The sequence below is a fragment of the Scatophagus argus genome, chromosome 8, assembly GCF_020382885.2.
Source record: "Scatophagus argus isolate fScaArg1 chromosome 8, fScaArg1.pri, whole genome shotgun sequence".
Taxonomy (NCBI): Eukaryota; Metazoa; Chordata; class Actinopteri; family Scatophagidae; genus Scatophagus; species Scatophagus argus.
Window position 1 is genome coordinate 23,599,062 of NC_058500.1, and position 20,199 is coordinate 23,619,260.

Consider the following 20,199-nt stretch of genomic DNA (forward strand, 5'->3'; position numbering starts at 1 on the left):
ATATATGAGGGGAATTTGCTGTTTTTCAACTGAAATAATAGTACTGCAAGCCAAGAAGCATGAATAGAAAATAGAAAATGAGCAGTTCAGTGTGAAAAATATGATAAAAATATATGTATAATATACTTTATGTTTTTAAATGAAAGAGATCTATTTCTTTGTGCAGGAATGTGTAAAAGTTCACAGCAGGCAGTATAAGATAAATATGAAAGATAGTTGTGCATTAATGGTAAACAGTGAATCAGATGTGTATAATATATGTCAGTGTAATGTGTAATGTGAGGGGAGAGACTCTTTGTGTCCAGGGTGGACGGAGTCAGCCTCAATCTCATCGGTCCACTCATGTCAGTCTAGAACTGAACCTACACTACCTTGCCAGTTTAGTCAGGGAGCTGGTGTTCAGCCTCTTGCCAGTCGGTTAGGGAGTTGATGCTTCTCCCTAAGTCAGTGACGTACCTGCAGATGGAGTTAGGCACATTGAGCTGACAGCTTGTCATGCAACAGAGCATGGTAATTTTGAAAGCAGTGCTGAAATCCACAAAGTGGTTCCTGGCATATGTTTCTCGGGATTCCACTTGTTGGAGGATGGCGGGCCATGTTAGGTAAACTGCAGGGGATCCAGGACTGATGGATTTGAGGATGGACAACACAAGGCTGCAAGTTGGTATTCATCAAGTGCTGTGGTGGTCGTTTTTTGGGGGTCTGGGATGACTGTGGAGGTCCTGAAGCAGACTGGTACAGACATGTCTGTGAACACCCCAGACAGCTTATTAGCACAGTGCCTCAGGGTGGAAGGAGAGTGTCAGAACTATCCCGTTGTCTAATATTAACTCATTCGGTTCACCTTGGCCAGACCAGAATAAACACAAATAGACAGACCTTCCAAAGTATCTTTTACAGGAGACAAAGCATCAGACCAAAACCCTGACTTACTTGGAGGGAAGTTTGCCAGCACTGTGGTCTCTCTAAGTGGAGTTGAAATGACACTGTGAAAAGAACATCAGTGGCTCTTTTCATGCCTCTACACTGTTGATGACTGTCGTGATATCTCAGGAACACTTTGAGAGAAGTTTGTCTCAAATGACCATTTGGACTCAAGGATGAACTGATTAGATTCTGGTGCTCGAAAGGTCACCATTTTTAGATATAAAGAATTCATGCACTAATTATGTCAAAATTTTACATAAATGTGTAATAGGATGTAGCAAAATGAAGTGATGGCGTCAAAGTCAACTTCAGTGTGGCATCAAAATGTTTTCTGTCCATCATTCAGCACCATTGTGACTACATTTCAGACACTAATCTTGGATGTCCATTTTGAAACCATGCTGACTGCATACATCTTCTGTTCTGCGTGGTTAAAGATGTGTGTAAAACATCTGTTTTTCAAAATTTGCAAGTCAGATTTTACTGTCCATCACAAGCTCGTTGGTTTTGATGATAGTGAGCTTCAGGTCATCATTCTTGCACCATGTGATGAAGCTCTCTATCAGTCAGATGAACTGCAACCTGCACAAGGCTGAATGGCTGAGGTTCTGCTAGTGCTTCTGATGTGATTCTGCTTCATTAATGTCATTTGACTGAGAATTTTGCACATTTCCTGTTTTCCTTATTGTCCAAGTTTTTAGCCATTATTACTCGGTCTGTGTCTGTCACACTGTCATGCACACTACGACTTTTATTACTTAGTTTCATTATCTATTAATGTGTGTGTTTTTTTCCAATTAATTGTTAAACCTGTAATAAAATGTCATAAAATTTTAAATAAAAACTTCCAGAGTCTCAGGTAACATTGTTATTAAGTCAAGTACCTAGCATACAGTACTGTGTGTGAAAAGACAAAGATCCAGAAAGCCGAGGTAGATAGAAGCCTCCTTACTCCCTTGCCTATGTCCTACGTAACTGATTTCGAACTGTACAAACTTGTGACCTTATATTAGCATTATTAGAATATTGTGTTAAGCACAGTTACCCGCTAATTTAAAAATTCTCAACTTGTAGAGCACTCATTCATGATATGTCACATTGCAACATGGCAAATGTAACCTCACCTCTTGTATCAAGTGTGATGGACATCGTTCTCTGTGTAACTGTTCCTTATTTTTCCAGACGTCGGCCAACAGGAAGCAGGTGGAGAACATGGCCAAGAAAAAACTGGACAACCTTATGAAAGAGTCCAAGATCAGAGACAGAGAAGACCCGGACAGCTTTACCATCGCAGCCCTGCCACCTGCTGGGAACCCCACTGAGAAAGCAGGCTCTAAGGTAAACACAGACCCCATCCAGGAGGCTAGGGCCTCATTCAGACCAAATCGGGTGTTCTGGTGCGTAGCGCAGGGTTGTGTGGCAGTATGCAAGGACCCAACATTGGGGAGATTATCACTGTTATGTCGCTGAACTCAGCCTGGTTGGCACTCCTGCCACAACAAGTTTGCCCTGGTACCACAATATTGTTTGAGGCACCAAGAAACAAAAGATCAGTGTATTTGCCATAACGCCTGATTTGGTCTGAAGAAAGATCAAGGGAGGACTATATGATTTCTGTAACGGTATTATCCTGCTCTGTGCAAGGAGGCAGAAAATGCAGTGATATCTGCCTGTTTGCCACGTACATGTGACATGTCCACAGGGAAACCAAAATGGCACTCGGGGTACATGTCTGCAGATCCATTTTTGGAACTTCTTCTTTGGAACTAAAGTTTTAAAAAATTCTGCTAGTTATTTTAGATAAAAAAGATTGCCAAGGGTGTGTTCTCAATGGTCAGCATTTTTCTGCTTATTGACATCAGTTTTTTGTTTAAATTAATTTAAAAATGCACTAGTTTGGCTCCACTACAGCATTTTCTGTCTGTATCACTCTTTCACCTTTTCCATTGAAGGTTTATCTTCAACAAATGACGCTCTGCAGCTCCTCCCCTGAAAATCTCACTCTGCTGTTTCTGCTTCTACTCTTCTTCCCTACAGTGTTATTGAAGAAACCAGTGCACTGCTCATTTTGTGTTAAACACATCTAATATCTACAGATTTTTCACAATAAAAGTCCCTCAGAGTGTGTGAGATTGTGTGATTGTCTGTTGACCCTGCAATTGACTGACCACCAGTTCAGCGTGTATCCTGCAACCCTGACTGAAAAAGCAGTATAGAAGATGGATGGATGAAAAGATGAATCCATCCATCATTTTCTATACCGCTTATCCGTCAGGGTCGCGGGGTAGCTGGAGCCTATCCCAGCTGACTACGGGCGAGAGGCGGGGTTCACCCTGGACTGGTCGCCAGTCAATCGCAGGGCCAACACGCAAACACAGACAACCACACACTCTCACACTCACACCTGGGGGAAATGTAGAGTAGCCAAGTAATCTAATGTGCATGTTTTTGGTATTGTGGGAGGAAGCCGGAGAACCCAGAGAAAACCCACGCAGGCACAGGGAGAACATGCAAACTCCACATAGAAGGGCCCAGACCGGGATTCGAACCTGGGACCCTCTTGCTATGAGGCGACAGTGCTAACCACTGCACCGCTGTGCCGCCCCGAAAAGATGGATATCCCTCGTTATTTTGTTATCTAGAGGCTATTATTGTGAAGCAACAAAATCAGGAAATGTTGGCCTTTTTCAAACACTAAAAAAAAAGCTTAAAATCTCCTGCAGCTGAAAGTGAACATGATTAAACAGTAACATAAAACAGATGTATGAAAGAATGAACAGTGACACAGGAGAGAAACTGAGCTTTAAACCACAGAGATTCAGCTGAACACACAGAGACTTTGAAAAACTTCTCTTTTGTGTCCTAAACACGAGTTGAGCCTTTCAACACATGCTTTGCTTGGAGGCAGGCCAGGCTGCCCCATTTAGGATACAGTCTATCACTCAACATCCTGCCCACAGCACTGGTTTAGGTTAAATGTCATGAGAAATGTCAAATGTAGTCCGTAAAAAGTATAATATATTTCTCCCAGATGTAGCGGAGGGGAAATATAAAGTATAAGAAAATTAAAATGTTCAAGTATAAGTATCTAAAAATTGTAGGCTTCCTCACGTATATCAGTTCCAACTATTGATTATCGGTCTCCTTAATTACAAACAATTGGCCCTGAGGAAACATATCAGATGATCCTGTATTATTTGATGTATTTTTGATGTCTGAATACAGAGTAGGGATAGTTTTTATGTTGCTTTACAGTATTGTTTGTGGTGTGAATGTGTGAGAGAGTGGTTTCAAACTGGTGTCTGGGAATAATTAAAAAAAAAGGGGAATTATTTCCATCCTTAAGTATCACAATGACGTGCTAACATCTGCTGTATTGCTATTTTGTTCATAGTTTTCATACACTTTCTGTAATAAAACAAATCAAATGGGGACAGGCCCTGGAAAGCTACTCAAACAGTGGTCTATGGAGTAATTTGTGTCAGTTTAGGGGTCCTCCATGTGAAAGGGTTTGGCAGCCACTGACATAGCGCACCACTGGGAAAGTGTGTGGTTGTTGATTTCCCTTCAATAAATGCAAGTATTTCTCTTCCAATCAGATCTCCCAGTCTGCTTTCAGTACTCAGCCTCTTAGCACAGAAATAACTTAATCACTTTATGCATCTTTCCACAACTACATAAGCCCTTTATATTGAACATGTATTCATTTATTGTCTCAGTGTGTTTTGAAAGTCTGTTGATAAAATCATGCTTTTGGTAACTCCTCCGTGTTGTCTTTGTATTTATGTTGCATGGTGATATAATGGCTTCCAAATTTAATTTAATTTAATTTATTTAATTTAATTTAGAATCTTACTGTGGGTCAGAGAAAACTGATATGGTGAGGTGATTACGGTAATCTTAAAGAAATCAGTTAGAATTTAATTGTTTACGTTATCCCAAACAAATCCAGAAATGAACAACTACATCCAAGAAATGACAGAAATGTGGCAAGAACATGAGATGCTGGAGTCACAAGAGAAGAGCTGTTTTCTTGTTTGTTTCTTTTTCTCATTTTTATTCACAAATCTTGAAAAAAGATATTTCTTAACCAGGCATGCTAAGTTTCTCCTTTGCTCTCAGGGTAAAAGTGAGGATGGGGCAGACACGGCGGACGAGGCTAATCCCAGCAGCAACAAGCGCACAGGCCGCTCCTTCATGGGTAGCTTCTCCAAACGCAAGGTTGGCCTTTTTTCTCCTTTCTTGGCTTTGCTGTTGGTTTTTAAAGTCAGTTTAGCGTATTTTCTTCTGCCTGTACATCTGTCCGCTCTTCTATTTTCTGTGATGACAACATAAACAGAATAAAGGTTACCAGCACACAGACAGCGGCGATGTATTTATGGTGAAACAGTTATAAAACCTGGTTAAGATTAAAATTGTTTTATCATGTGACTCAGATGTTCTAACAACTGCTTTACATTGCTGCTGTACTTTACTGCCTTTTAAATTGGTGAAATTGGTCTTTAGGTGTGGTGGTATAATGTGCCCCCTCTACTTTTTGATCAAGAGACATAATTGATACTCTATTCTTGGTGAACAGATTGAGCAAAAAAATACACCTTAACCTGGACAGTTTGCGTAGTTTTTATTTAACCAATTAAAAATTCCAAGAAGAAAATCTTTGGTCAGATTATACATCTTACATCAGATTACACAGCATCCAGGGTACTTTGACATGTCTTGAAGCCTGTTGCACTTGAAAGGGCCTGACCACTATATATTTTGGATCCTCACCTTTTCTTTTTAAACTTTTTCTTCTGCAGAAAAAGACAGGCAAGCTGAAGAAGACGTCGAGCTTTGAAGACACAGATACAGACCAAGAGAGTACAAGTAGTGCCTCCCGTGCCCCCTTGCACCACAGCAAGTATGCTACACACACACACACACACACACACACACATACTGTCGACATGAGACACATGAGGGTGTTGACCTCACCTGTAGAAGCGATGTTAACATAGGACACTGGTTGATCATATTATGGATAGGTGTTAATTCATTCAAGCATCTAAGGATTAGAATCCAACAAACATATGACATTATTGCTAAGTTAATAACTAAGTAACATCAGTTTTGTATTAAATCATTAGTCATGGTTCTTAATCTGTGTATGTATATACGGTATAAGGGTCATCACATGTACATGTGTGTGTGCACATGTGTAACCTCCAACCATGTTGACCTTACAGAAAGAAGAAGACCATGAAGTTATCCAGAGCTCTGTCTGATCTGGTCAAGTACACGTGCTCTGTGGGCCTCTATGATATTGAGGCACAAGGTGAGCAGTCAGCAGCTTTACAAATAAATGCTAACCTTATGTTAACTACGTACTAGGGACAGTGCAGTATCTGGGTTTGCTGGTAACTTTAGTGAGGAGTTGTTCTTTGATGTCGAATCCACTCTAATATTGCAGGTAAAATATGAATATTCAAACTAGTTACCATCAAATACTTGTGTACTTATTCCTTGATTCAGATACTTCATTATACCTTTGAACAGATCAAAAAGAGCAACCAAAATATTTATCAGCTGTTTAAATCTTGAACCCTGCTTAATAACTTTTGAAAGGAAGAGAGGTTTATGAAGAGAACAAAGAGGTTTTTGTGTTATTCCTGGCAGCTAACTGCAGCTGGCAGGTGTCGTCACTCAGTGAGACCAAAGCCCACCAGGTGATGCAGCAAAAAGCTACTGCCTTCATCCAGTTCAACCAGCAACAGCTCTCCCGCATCTACCCTTCCTCCTACCGCGTGGACTCCTCCAACTTCAACCCCCAGCCCTTCTGGAATTCTGGCTGCCAGCTTGGTATGATCATAACTTAGCATAACTTAACCCGCTGTGCGCTTCAGGGTCACGGTGTTGGAAACGATCAGACTTTCACTGCAGCCGATCTGTGCTGCTGCTACCTCTATTAATAATTCTGCCAATTTGTCAAGGCTTTGGCGGTAAAGGTCCCACTGTAGCTGTTCTCCAGCACATTAAAGTAAAGACATTCAGCCTGCTGATGATAATGAAATGAACTGCATTGATTTCAGTTGCACTCAACTACCAGTCAGAGGGCCGGGTTCTTCAGCTCAACAGAGCCAAATTCTACAGCAATGGCAACTGTGGCTACATCCTCAAGCCTGCCTGCATGTGCGAAGGTCAGCATGTAAAGAAAGATTTATTCATATCATGTCAGCATTAAACATAGAGTTCATTTTTTTACATTGACATCATTTTGTAATTCCAGTTTTTCAGGCATGAAGTCCTGTGTGTTGTCTTGCTTATTTTGCTGATGTGTGAGCTTTAGTATAGTTATAACGTAGTTATTTGCTAACATGTGTCAAAAATATTTGCATCTTTTCAATAAGATATCAGTATCAGTGTTGCCTCATTATTCATTAATGTTCTAATATTAATTTCAACCATGTCACTACTAGATCGTATTTTGTATTTGCAGCTAAATAATTTGTTAGTGTTAGATCTTAGATAAATGAAAGACTCCCATTAATTTAAAGATGTTTGAATGTATTTTAATTGTCCTTTATATAAATGATTTGTTGTTTGTTTTATCTTATATCTTCTTTGATCAATTACTTTTTAATCTCATTTCAAAGGCGAGATTCCAGAGAAACATAGAAAACTGGTCCCCATTAAAGTCTGAATGTAATGATTACTACTGTCTATGGTTATGGTGGAGACGGTTATTTTTGGAAATGACAATTTAATTTTGAAAGTGAAGAATCACAAATAAGCAGTGCACTTCCTTTTTTGGCCTTTGCCAGGTGCCTTCAACCCTTACCTGGAGGACCCGATGCCAGGTCAGATGAAAAAACAGCTGGTGCTGAAGATCATCAGTGGACAACAGCTGCCCAAACCCAAAGACTCTATGCTAGGAGACAGAGGAGAGGTAGGACATGCACACATTTTTATTGTTGAGAGAAGTATTATAATGCATAAAGCACAATGTGTTGTAGAAAGCTATCGTCCACGTTACTCCTCTCACCACTCATGGAATTCCTGGCAAATGACGGAAACTTAAGCACACAGGAAAAAGCAAGAGAATTTAAAGTTCATACATGTCAAAAACATTGCAGAAATGCTTTTGTGTTACCAGAGGGAGTTTGAAAATGACCATCTGTTTAGTGCTAGAGGTTGCAGGTTTGATTAGTCACTGCTGGTGTTATATACTGTCAAATCTCTGTACAAACTGTTGATGTTCAGTTGCTTTGTGGGTAATGTAAGCCCCCTGGAATTTGGCAAGAATGAGTGAAATATAAGAGAAAATATCTCTGGTTCCGTTCCATCGATTTCATTTGTGTTATGCAACCCTATTTTCAAAGAATTTTGGGCTCTGTGTAAAGCATAAGTAAAAACAAACAAACCGGATTTACAGACAGCAGTTTTATGAAGTGTTCCTGAGTCCCTGTAGTAATATACTCTGTACAATCATTGACAAAGTGGTGAATCTCACTCCATCCTTGTTTGTGAATGGCTGAGCCTTTTGAGGAGGCTGCTTTCATTCCCAATCATGATACCATCACCTGTTACCAATGTACCAGTCTTTTGTTGTCCCTGTCCCAAGTGTTTGAAAACATGTTGCCAGCCTCAAATTCAGAATATGCATGTATTTACAAAAATCAGTAAGGTTGATATTAAAAATGTTGTCTTTGTACTGTTTCAACTGGGTGTTATGTTAGAAAGGATTACCAGATTATCAAATTCTGTTTGCTTTATATTTTACACAGGGTCCCAGATTTTTTGTAATCAGTTATGTGGGATTGTAATGTTATTTCAGTGGGGTACATTTAAAACAAGGGAAAGGGTAAGCAGTAAAATGGAGTTTCATTACTTTTTCTTTACAACATATCAGAGTGTCAACCTCACAGCTTCACGGAATAGTGGTGGTGATTTTCAGTCAAACTATAGCGTGTTATAAATTTGTAAAATTTCAAAAAGCTGCCAAAGTATAGTAGTAGGAGGAATTAGCTGTGATAAGTGAAAGGTCGTGGGGTTTTATCTGAGCATTGTTAAGCATGAAACAACACCTTAACTGAGTGTAACATCTCTCTATCAGATCATCGATCCTTTCGTGGAGGTGGAGATCATCGGCCTTCCAGTGGACTGCTGCAAGGAGCAGACCAGAGTTGTGGATGATAATGGTGAGTTGATGGAAAGGTGAATTACTCGGGTTGGTCTGTCTTCATAAACAGTTGTCACTATGTCAGGGCTATTCAATTAATTTGGGTCTGGGGCCAGTTCATCAAACTGAAGCAAAACAAGGGGCCGGAGAATATGACTAACCGTAGTAACAAATAAAGTAATTAACACAACAATTGGTAACTGAATACAACTTTTTCCTTCGAATAAATAAAACAGACTTCCCCATGAATTCACAGTGCTGTTCTCACATTTGTCTTTATTAATAGACACCAGCAATATCACTATCACTATCAAATTGCACTCATTTGAGTGACATGAAATAACAAAAAATAAAACCAAAGTGCATGTGTAGGCCTATGTTGCAAATTACATCACTCAGGTTAGGTGAACAGTATTACAATTACATTCATAGGCTATAACTGAGAAATTGCCTCAACACCCAACAAAAAGAAAAAGTGCAAGCCCCCTTGAGTGTGGAAATTTGTCTTGGCTGACTAACTAAATGGGGAAATTTTCAAAAACTGCCTGCTTCAATGAGTTCTAGACCCCTCATTCAAAGTCTGTCTCAACATAACACAGAAAGGGTCCTTCACAAATCTCATCACTTCACTGGAGATGCTGAAATTACCAAACCTGATGGTAGAGTTTTTTTTTTCAATGAATAGGCCTAATATCGGACATTTAAGATTGCACTCATTTCAGTGACATGAAACAACAAAAAATAAAACCAGTGCATGTATGCTGCAAATTGTACATAGGTGAGCAATATTAGAATTACATCCATAGTCTATAACTGAGAAACTGCCTCAACAAAAAGAACAATAAAACCAGCAAACAAACTGGCATATTATGCCTCTGTTTATATTAAACAAAATAACAGTTTGTTGCATGTAGTTTGCCAACAGTGTGCTATTTAATGAGAGAAATGGCATGTTTTTGACTGAGCGAGAGCAGTGAAGTCAGGTGTATATGTTGTCAGGGCAATACGCATGCAGTGATGCAGATGCTGGTCAGTGAGTGATATGCGATTGTGAGTTTTAATTGCATTCATGTGTGAGAATGATGACTCACATGTGTATGTTGAGCCAAACATTGTCAGAAGAAAAAGTGCAAGACCCCTTAAGTGTGGAAATTTGTCATGGCTGACTAAATGGGTCCAGAATTTTTCAAAACCTGCCTGCTGAAATGACTGTCGCAAGTCATCTGATGACTGCATGTCAATGAGTTCTAGCTGCAAAGACCCCTCATCCAGAGATGATACCACCTCCTTTCCTTTCAATGCAAAGTCTGTCTCAACATTAACACAGAAAGGGTCCTTCACAAATCTCATCACTTCACTGGAGATGCTGAAATTACCAAACCTGGTGGCAAAGTTTTTTTTCAACGAGTCAATAAAGTTTGGCATCAGCTCAGCAATTTGCAGGCCAGATTGCCTCAGTGTGGGGAAGTGGAGCATCTTTCCAGAACAAAGATCAGCAGAGAACAGTGAGAGCTTTCTTTGAAAAGCGTGAAGTTTCTCCACAAGTTCCGCGGCTGTTTTACCTCTGCCCTGCAACTCCATGTTGAGTTGGTTCAAATGATGGAAAACGTCACTCAAAAAGCAAACAGTAGCATTAAACTCATCATTTTCCATTAGTGCCAGAAACTTGCCAGCTTTTTTCAATTTCGAAGCCTTGAGAAACTGCACAATCTCCTCTCTTAGTTCACTAAACCGTTTCAATGCGTTGCCTTTGCTAAGCCATCTAATGTCATTGTGAATGAGCAAATCTTTATATTCAGCAGCTGTGTCCTTCAAAAGCTTACGGAAAAGGCGGTGCTGTAAACTGGAGGTGCACCGGATAAAGTTTATAATTGCCATGACAGAGTCCATGGTCTGTTTTAACTCACCACTGAGCTTGGCACACAAGAGGCTTTGGTGAATGAGGCAATGTAGCGATCTCAACTGAGGAGCCACGGCAGCCATCCTCGCAGCGAGCCCCTGATCCCTGCCCGCCATGGAAGGGGCACCGTCTGTCACCAGCATATTGATGTGCGCTAAATCCAGGTTGTTTTCCTCAAAGAACGAAGTAATTTTGGTGAATAGAATTTCACCAGTAGTGTGCCCCTCCATGGGAATTAGTCCAAGCAAATCCTCGCGAAAACATTCACCATCAAAAAATCGCACATAGAGGCACAACTGTGCAATATCGCTGTTATCTGTCGACTCATCCACAGCCAAAGACATCACCTCGGCCTTCCTCAGTTTGTCCAAAAGCGTCTCGAAAACGTCCGATGCAAGGCACTCGACTCGCCTCATATTTGTAGTGTCAGATAATGGAATTTGCTTGATCAATTCGACTATGCTTTTTCTGGTTTTCTCATCTGCTACAATCTCCTCAATGGATGCCAGCATACACTCCTTGACTGTCTCAGAGTCTGTAAACGGCCTTTTCTTTTTGCCCAATATCCATGCCACTCGCAAAGATGCTGCCGTTGTCCTCTCTTGATCCGTCCAGGCCCGAAACAGTATGCGACGTCTTTGCTCATAACCAGATGTAAGCCCCAATATCCTCTGCCTCCGGGCAACGGAGCCCGGTGGGAAAGTAGTGTCAAAGTTAGCATGCTTTGTCTTAAAATGCCTTCTCAAATTAAACTCTTTTGACACGGCGAGGCACTCGTTGCAGATTAGGCACACAGGTTTCACATTGACCTCAATAAACGCATATTTCTCTGTCCATTCTTTGTTGAACTGCCTATTCTCTGAGTCAACTTTCCTTTTTTTTAAGGTAGATAGAGACATTTTGTCTTGTTGCTGGCCTAGAAAGTGTCAAAGTGACAAGTTTGAGCGGTCCGTCAAAATATATTTCCGACCAAAACAGGTAACGTTAGGACTACGAGTAGATATTTAATTGTAATGTAGGCCTACTGGCCACCATGGTTAAATTTTTAAACGGACTCCACTGTCCATGAGATAAATAGGCCTATCATTTGGAGTGGCAAGTAGGCTATATTGTGCAAAAAGAAAAAATGGATGAGTTGACAGATAACATTTATGGTGCACAGTTGTGTCTTTGTGCCATTTCTTTGTGGGGAATATTTTCGCATTTCATGCACCAAAGAGGCGGCAGTGTTTTAGAACAACCTGGATTTGGCGAACGTCAGTAACGTTATGATGTGCACGAACCAAGGTACACACCTAACATCCACAGAACATAATTTAAAGGCGCCACCTATAGGCAAATGTAGGTACAACACAGAAAAAAATCTATCCGCTCGTTATCACTTTCCCCGCTGACTGTTTACAGACGTATCTGCCGGATTTGCTCATGTAATAAATTACACTTCGAGGGCCACTGCGGGGCATCTCGCGGGCCGCATCCGGCCCGGGGGCCGCCATTTGAAGAGCCCTGCACTATGTGATCAACCAGATGAGCTTGTGTGGAAATAAAGCTAAGGTTCCTGCTTTTATTGGATTGTTGACGTTAAAAGCTTTTGGCTTTTTACTGTATTTGTACCCATGCCACACTAATGAATGAACCTGTATAACTGAAAGCAAACAGAGGCAGTGTGCTGTATGATATTAGACTTGGTTTAATGATGAATATTCATTAAGGCTGATGAGGTTAAAAGCTGTCAACAAACTTTTAACTGGACCTTTGAGTTTTTAGCAAAGGGCATCAAAGTCTTGACTGTGCAAGTGGCCAGTGCAGCATACTCTGTGCACAGTCCAATCCAGAAATCTGGCTTATGGCTTTTCATTGATACAACTTAATTGAATATACGAGTTAATTGAAGCTCTCCTGTTCAGATGCCAAGAAGACAGCAGGCACAACCCAAAAGGAATAAAGAATCCCAATTGTCTGACTTATCAGTTTTGAAGAAGTAGACTACCTGTGCAGTTGTGCAACCAGCTCACTGAGGTTTTTATTTTGTGTTTGAAACATTCACAGAGACACTATTAGCACAGAGGAAATCATACAGTGATGAGGAAACCTCTGTTTTGTTGTTCATACACTCTAAACCAGGGCTTCAGCTTCTTTGTCATAGCCTTGATTTTCATTGAGCTGTACTGCTACTAGCATCTCTCGTAGGCTTGGAAGAGTAAACTGGTTCGCTGTCACCAGCAGATATGTCCTTGATAGTTGGCCCTCTGCTGGTGGTACCTGTTAATGTCTCTGTGAGCAGCAGATCACTTATTTTTAGCCATTTATCTATTTTTAGCAGCAACAGAATGAGTGCTGCTCCTCTACACCGCCATGCAAATATTTTCCTGAATTCTGTATGGTATATATGAATTTAATTTTGGCACTGTGACTGTGTTATTCAGTCTATTTATAGATCAGTTTGAAAATATAATTAGACTGTTTGAATAGAAATTAAATGTAAATGCAAATCACATTTTTTTCTGGTACTCCATACATCACTTTGCATACCCCTGGAGGCGCATATATCCCAGTTTTTCTCTCTGACTTTGTTATATAACTCTTCAAAAGTTGATTTCTGCAAGGAGATATCTTGAATTATAATTCCAATTGTCAGTCTGCAGTTATTCCCAGTTAAAATGCATTTGTAATTAGAGATAGTCAAGTAAAACCTAATGTTAAAACAACACATTTCTGATCCTGCTAGTCAGAAGTTAAACAGGCTTGGAACATTCAACCAAAAAGGGAGGCAAGCGCCGCTTTTCAGCCTGGTGTGAATTTTTGAGCACAATTGGTGTCAAAGGAATTAAGGTTATCAATGGAAGTCTATAAGCTGTGTTTTTATATGACCGTCCTAATGTGTTAGCAGTTATCTTACCATCAGTAGTTTGTCGACTAGCCCTACGAGTGTCCCTGCAGTGTCCCTGTCCTTTTTCATGAAGACACAAGATCAATTTGACTGAGTCACTGTAGTTTAAGATAAGTCATCAACTACTTGCCAGTTTCCTGTGGACTCTCGTGGTCCCAGACTGCTCCTCAGTGCTGTTTTCTGTAAACTTATGTTGTTCTGATGGTTGCATGAGCAGAGCTGAAGTTTGTTGCGGTTTGCCTTTGACAGTATATGTGCTGATTAAAGCAATGCATTGGTTGAATGTGACTCTTTACTTCTGTGCATGTCCACTCGTGTGTGTGTGTGCGCGTGTGTGTGTGTGTGAGCTGTCTGTATTTTTCTGATCTATAATTGATGAGCTAAGCACGAGGAGACGCGCACAGGCAGCACCTCTCAGTCTGCTTACACACCCTGAATAATTGATGAATGCTGAGCTCACTCTCTCAACTCTCTCCTGGACCGTCCACTCTCTCTGTCTTCTGTCTCTATCACTCTTTCTCTTCCCTCTGTTTATCTGCGTAACTTATCCTCTCCTCTCATTATTTGTCACACACTCTTTCTCCTGCTGCCTTGTTCAACTTTTTTTCTATCTTTTCCCTTTGCGTCCTCTGTTGTCCCTCTTCCCTCTCCCTCTCCCTCTCGGGACGGTCCCATAGGGTTCAACCCGATGTGGGAGGAGACTCTTGTGTTCACGGTCCACCTGCCAGAGCTAGCCCTAGTGCGTTTCCTTGTGTGGGACCATGACCCCATTGGCCAGGACTTCATCGGCCAGCGCACCATCGCTTTCAACAGCATGATGCCAGGTAAGAGATTGTAAAAACACCTGCTTTCAGATGGAACTTTATCCATGGCACACCTTCGGCAGATCATGTTTCTGTGGTGACCTCTAGGCTTTGTTTTAGCATTTTGTTTTTGCGTTCCATGATGTTATTTTCATCAGCAAGGAAATTCAATTTGCTGACAAATACAGAGTGTGTAAGACAAAGACGAGCAAAAGCGAAACTTTAGTGATGGAATAAGTAAAATTTTCAGGTATGTGTACTTAAGTATTTTTAATTTTCTGATACTTTTTCCAGTACATTTTAGCCAGCAAATGTTGTACTTCTTATTCCACTACATTTATTTGATAATGTTAGGTACTTGATATTGTGCAGATCGCATGATGTATCACAGACAAAATAGTGTATTTATAAATTAATATATCAGCAATTGAAAAAAAAAATCAAAGAACATTGATTCCAACCCTTGTAAAAATGCTGACTACTGGATCTGGTAATTGTCCAGGCCAACGGTTGATTGACCTCTAGTATACAGTGTACATATAGATTTTTACTTGATTTGTACTTTTGATACCTAAGACACATGACAGTGGCATCTGTGGGATTTATGCCACCTCCTTATGTTTTAAAGTAAATCAAATCATGAAAACTTAGCATTTGATTTTCATTTCTTTTCAAGAGAACGTTGTTTATATAGCTGGGAGACAGTTGGAAACCTTATTAAGATTAAAGAATATAGAGAGCAGCGTGTCATCTGTGTAGAATCAGAAATGTATGCTTAGTTTGAAAATTTTACTACCAAGCAGAAGCACATATATGCACATATACACATATATATATATATATATATATATGTTATGTTATGGAATGCCTAAATAGTTTTAATTTTAGGTCATCCAGTAAAATAATCTGATTGATGGCGCTGGTAAGGAGCTGGAGTCGGTGGCTGGCAGGTATTCAGCCATTTCTGTCTTCCCTGCTTGCGTGTGACTTTGACTGTGATATTGTTGCTGTCTCTGTGATGCAGGTTATCGCCATGTATACTTGGAAGGTATGGAGGAGGCGTCCATCTTTGTTCATGTAGCTGTGAATGACATCACTGGTAAGGTAGGTATTACTGAGAAAACAAGCAGAAATGTTGAAAATCTTCAGTTGAAAATTTAAGATAGCTTTGCACATTTACAGTTTTGATGAACAATTAACCTATCTTCTTTGTGTGAGACAGAATGTGTCATATGATTATGATTAATTAAAAGAATGAAAAGAGTATGTGTTAATCACAACCCTGATTCCAAAAAAGTGTTGCATAAAATGTAAATAAAAGCAGAATGCAAAAGTATTTTTTTCAACCTACGTTGAACAGTAGAAAGACAAAATATTTAATGTTCAAACTAATGTTCAAATGACTTTTTTGGATATTTATTGAAAATTTGATGCCTTCAGCTGATTTCAAAAATGTTACTAAATGGCCTTAAATGTATCCTCGCCAATACATTCTATCTGTAGTATCAGCTCGGCCACTTTATCACTTGGACTGTAAATGTTAAAACGCATTCAGTGCCAGCTTTCAGTACTCGGCGGTTTTGTGATTATTGGTTCTGTGGTCACATTTCTGTCGGTACCAAAGTAGAGGTTTGATACACAGCCCTAGGATTGCTATCCTAGCTTTTCATGAAAACAAAACATGAAAGGGTAGATATTAAGGTTAGCCATTGCTGTCTACTGATATTTGTTTAACTGATTACATTTTTATTCTCAAAATCAAATCAGTGTTGAGTGCAGGCAGAAAACTAAACAAAAGCACTAACTTACATTAGAAACAATGTAACACATAACCCATGCGTGGTAATGGAGTTGTATGAACATATAATACATATGCATATATAATGATAAGTTGCCATAAGGTTTGGTTTGAGCCCTCGGTATAATTTTCCTGAAACTGAGCACAGCAGGAAGAGTGACACTTTGCACAGGAGGGTAGTGAATTAAGGGAACCTGACATCCTATACCATTTTCCAACAGAGCACAATATATTTTTGCTTGGCCCTCCAAGGGAAAGATTTGGGCCACCCCTGTTTTAAACAATAGTTTGCTTACACCTTTGTGTAAATGGTTTGGTTTCCCATATCGACGTGATGGTGCCCTTGTGCGTGAAGACAGCTCCGAAGAATGGTTTTCCCACTGTGGTTTCAAAGAACTTGAATGACCTGCACAGAGCTCTGACCTCAACCCTATCCAACACCTTGGGGATGACCTTGACTCAACTCTTAGTCAGAGCTTACAACCCAGCATTTGGCTATTGGCTGTTGGATATTTTTATATACAGATATATTATATACAGTCTACAACATATTCATGCTGAATGCCCAAACCTTTATTGGAAAATAGACATCACTTTTATCCAATTAAGCACAAATTTCAGATGAAACGATTGATCAGCGACATAAAAATATTGTAATATTGACTGTGTGTATTACTGCTGTTACTTATGTTTCAAAAAGTTATTTTTGGGCCATGAATAATGCAAAAGTTGCTATCACACTGCTTTTGTTTTTATTTTTTTCCTCTGACCCTTTAGATTCAATGCACTCTGCTGTCTTCATATTGTAAATGACCGCTCTGTTGTTCACATTGTCCTTACTTTGAACTCCGTCTTTCTCAGCTGTTGCTGTGTGCTTCCTGTTGTGATTTCTCTCCCCCCTACCCCACCCATTCTTTTCTCTCTTTCATCCTTTACCTCTCTGATGTCCACTCTCTTCCTGTGTCTGTTTGTGATTTCAGTGGACCTCTGTTTTTCCAAACGCTCCATTTAGAGGCAGGAAATTTTTAGGAGCCCTGAAGCTGCCACTCAAAACTCAGGTGTAGTGGGACCCAGTCGGCATCTTGCATGAGCCACATGCTCCACCCTTTTTGCCACCTAAGTGACCCCCACCTCCCCTGCACACCCCCTTCTTGTCAGCCAACCGCAAGCATTAAAATTTGTAAGGCCAACTCATGCCTTACATGAGTTATGAAGGCTTGATGTGCCTGCTTCCTCATTGACGCCCCCCTCCCTCCCGCCCCCCCACAAGTAGATCCAAGCTACACAGTTGAAGAGCTGGATAGAGAACAGAGAGATGTGAGTCAGGAAATCTGCAATGACTTCTCTCTGGTGTTTTTTGCTGAGAGCATTTTTTTCCTCTTAACTCAGAAGTTTTTTTGTGTACTGCACTGCAGGTATATTCAGTTTCAGTGCCTTTGAGGACATTTCTTTCTATTTTTGTCTCTACCCATGTTTTTTTCTGATCATTCTGTCTCTATATTTTTCTCCCCTTTGAAAACACGGACATTTTCATGAGAGGTGTTAAATATCAGATTTTCCCATACTCTAGATCTTTGTCTTGCTTTTGTGATCATTTTATTCCAGGATAAGTGGGCAGAGTCTCATGAACATTAAAGGGAACAGTCTGACATCATGGAAAGTATGCATCTGCTGTGTTCCCTCTGTCTGGACTTGCAGAGACAGGCAGTAGCCAGTCACTTTGTTGTCTTGACATATCCAATTTAAAATTTTGATTTGGATCGTCACTGTATCCACGAACTTTAAGTCAAGTTCTTTTGTATTTGAATGAATGAATTTTTACGTGAAATCGCTGCATTATTTACCTACCATTTGGCACAAATTTTCTTCTCAAAGCATACTAGGTTGCTATTTTTATGAGCTAAATCGGGCAACATCCACTGTAGTTGGAAATGTAGCACTGGTTAGATGATGGGTATTTGCTAGGACATGGATCAGAAGCTAAAATGTCTTGTGTTCCTCGTTTTATCTCAAGCAGTGTGGTTCTAGATACAGTATAAATATCAATCAATAATAATCATATCAATTAATCAATCTGACACATAAATCCAGAAACAAATATTTTGACAACCGTTTTAAAGGTGAAGGATTTTGCAGGCCAAAGGCACCTCAGGCAGCATAACATTTCCTGGTTGCAAAGTAATTGTCATGTTCACTTTCCGGCTTTCCCTTTTCTTCACTCAGCCAAATAATTCTTTTCTGTATAGACCTATCTTTTTGTCTGGAGTCTCCCAGACATTCAGTGTGGAACTGACCAGAATTTTCAACAGTAAAACTATTTGGATCTACTTCTTTCACATTGTTTCGGACTTTTGATAACAAGTTATTGCAAGGATTTTAGGTGATATGTTGTGTCCCACTAAACTTCATGCTTGGTTTGGTGTTACTGTGGACTAGTATAATGCCATTTTTGTCAAAGTGAATTTCACACTACCATCATCTAAATGTCTTCATCATTGTCATCATTTTTTGTCTCAGTATTTGTGACTTCTGACACTCATCATGCAGCACCTAGACACTGGAAACATTAACACAGTGTTACATGTGTATTCTGAATATTAAACAAGTGCAACAAATAGACGACAGTTTGAGGGTCAGCTTTATTGCTCATTTTCCAGTTGTCTCTTTATATTGATAATACACATTGCAGAGAATGAAGCCATTATTTATATTGTAACATCTTCAGTATTCTCATTAGGTTTTGTAGCCAAGGTAGAAAAATAGTAAGTCAACCTACATGAAGATTTGTGCACTCTGAATTTTATTCATTCTTTCATTGTTCTAGCTGTTCTAGGAAGTGACAAAATTGGAATTGTTCTATTTCTACTCACAGTAGTCCTTGTACTCATTGTATTTAGTTTTAGAGGCAATCTTCATGTTTTTAACTTTGACCAGTAGCTTCAAGCATGTCATTTCCTAACTAATAATTTACCACCAGGACTGCAGCTGCTGTGTACAGATGAATAGGTGCTCAAAAAGTATTTTTGTATTATATAGTGTTTTGCAATACTCCGTGTGGACGAGTACCATCTGCATTATGGAAACATTGGTTGTGTATGTCTTCTAACTTTTTGGATTTGTGTGTTTGACAGTGATGTTTTATTGTGTGTTTGTCAGGCCAGAACAACCAGCGGCATAAAAGGGCTGTTTCACAGAAACCCAAAGCAGGCTTCCCTGGACAGCCATGCTGCTGTACAGCACAGTCGTAAGCACCCGTTTGGTGCCCACCTCCTGCGCCGCACTGCCAGTGCACCCACCAAAGGCCAGCCCAAAATCAAGAAGGGCTTTCCAGAGATCGCCATCGACACCAAAGACTACAGCTCAGAGGGTGCTAGTGAGGAGCGAGAGTCTGAGGACAAGGCCTCTGCTGCTGCCTCTCACCAGTCCACAACACCATTACACCGTAACGGGGACTCACTGACATCACACCAAGCCAAGGGCCCCAGGGACCATCCAGACACCAATGGGGCTTTTAACTCTGAGGAGGGTAAAGGTAAGACCCCACTTTTCGCTCAGCGACGACCCATGAGTGAGCCTCTGAAACGGGCCAGTCGGCTCCGCTTTCATGATCCGTTGGACATGAAACCAGGGGTGTTCGCCCGCGTGGCACTTAACAGCTCAGGCAGGGTGGGGATGTCTTCCAACTGTATAACATGTGTGATGGGCTCCAAGGAAAGTCCA

General features: G+C 40.3%; 1 protein-coding gene across 6 annotated transcripts in view; it reads left to right on the plus strand.

Annotated features, from left to right (window-relative positions):
• plch2a (phospholipase C, eta 2a) overlaps positions 1-20,199 on the plus strand; it is a 185,658-nt gene that overhangs the window by 158,284 nt on the left and 7,175 nt on the right. For all 6 annotated transcript variants that reach the window (XM_046397958.1, XM_046397959.1, XM_046397961.1 and 3 more), the window contains 11 exons: positions 2,110-2,265; positions 5,050-5,148; positions 5,730-5,830; positions 6,156-6,244; positions 6,586-6,768; positions 6,999-7,106; positions 7,731-7,855; positions 9,023-9,107; positions 14,556-14,702; positions 15,706-15,785; positions 19,636-20,011. In XM_046397958.1, coding sequence (XP_046253914.1) covers positions 2,110-2,265; positions 5,050-5,148; positions 5,730-5,830; positions 6,156-6,244; positions 6,586-6,768; positions 6,999-7,106; positions 7,731-7,855; positions 9,023-9,107; positions 14,556-14,702; positions 15,706-15,785; positions 19,636-20,011 — 1,549 coding nt within the window. The remainder of the gene's footprint in view (positions 1-2,109; positions 2,266-5,049; positions 5,149-5,729; positions 5,831-6,155; positions 6,245-6,585; positions 6,769-6,998; positions 7,107-7,730; positions 7,856-9,022; positions 9,108-14,555; positions 14,703-15,705; positions 15,786-19,635; positions 20,012-20,199) is intronic.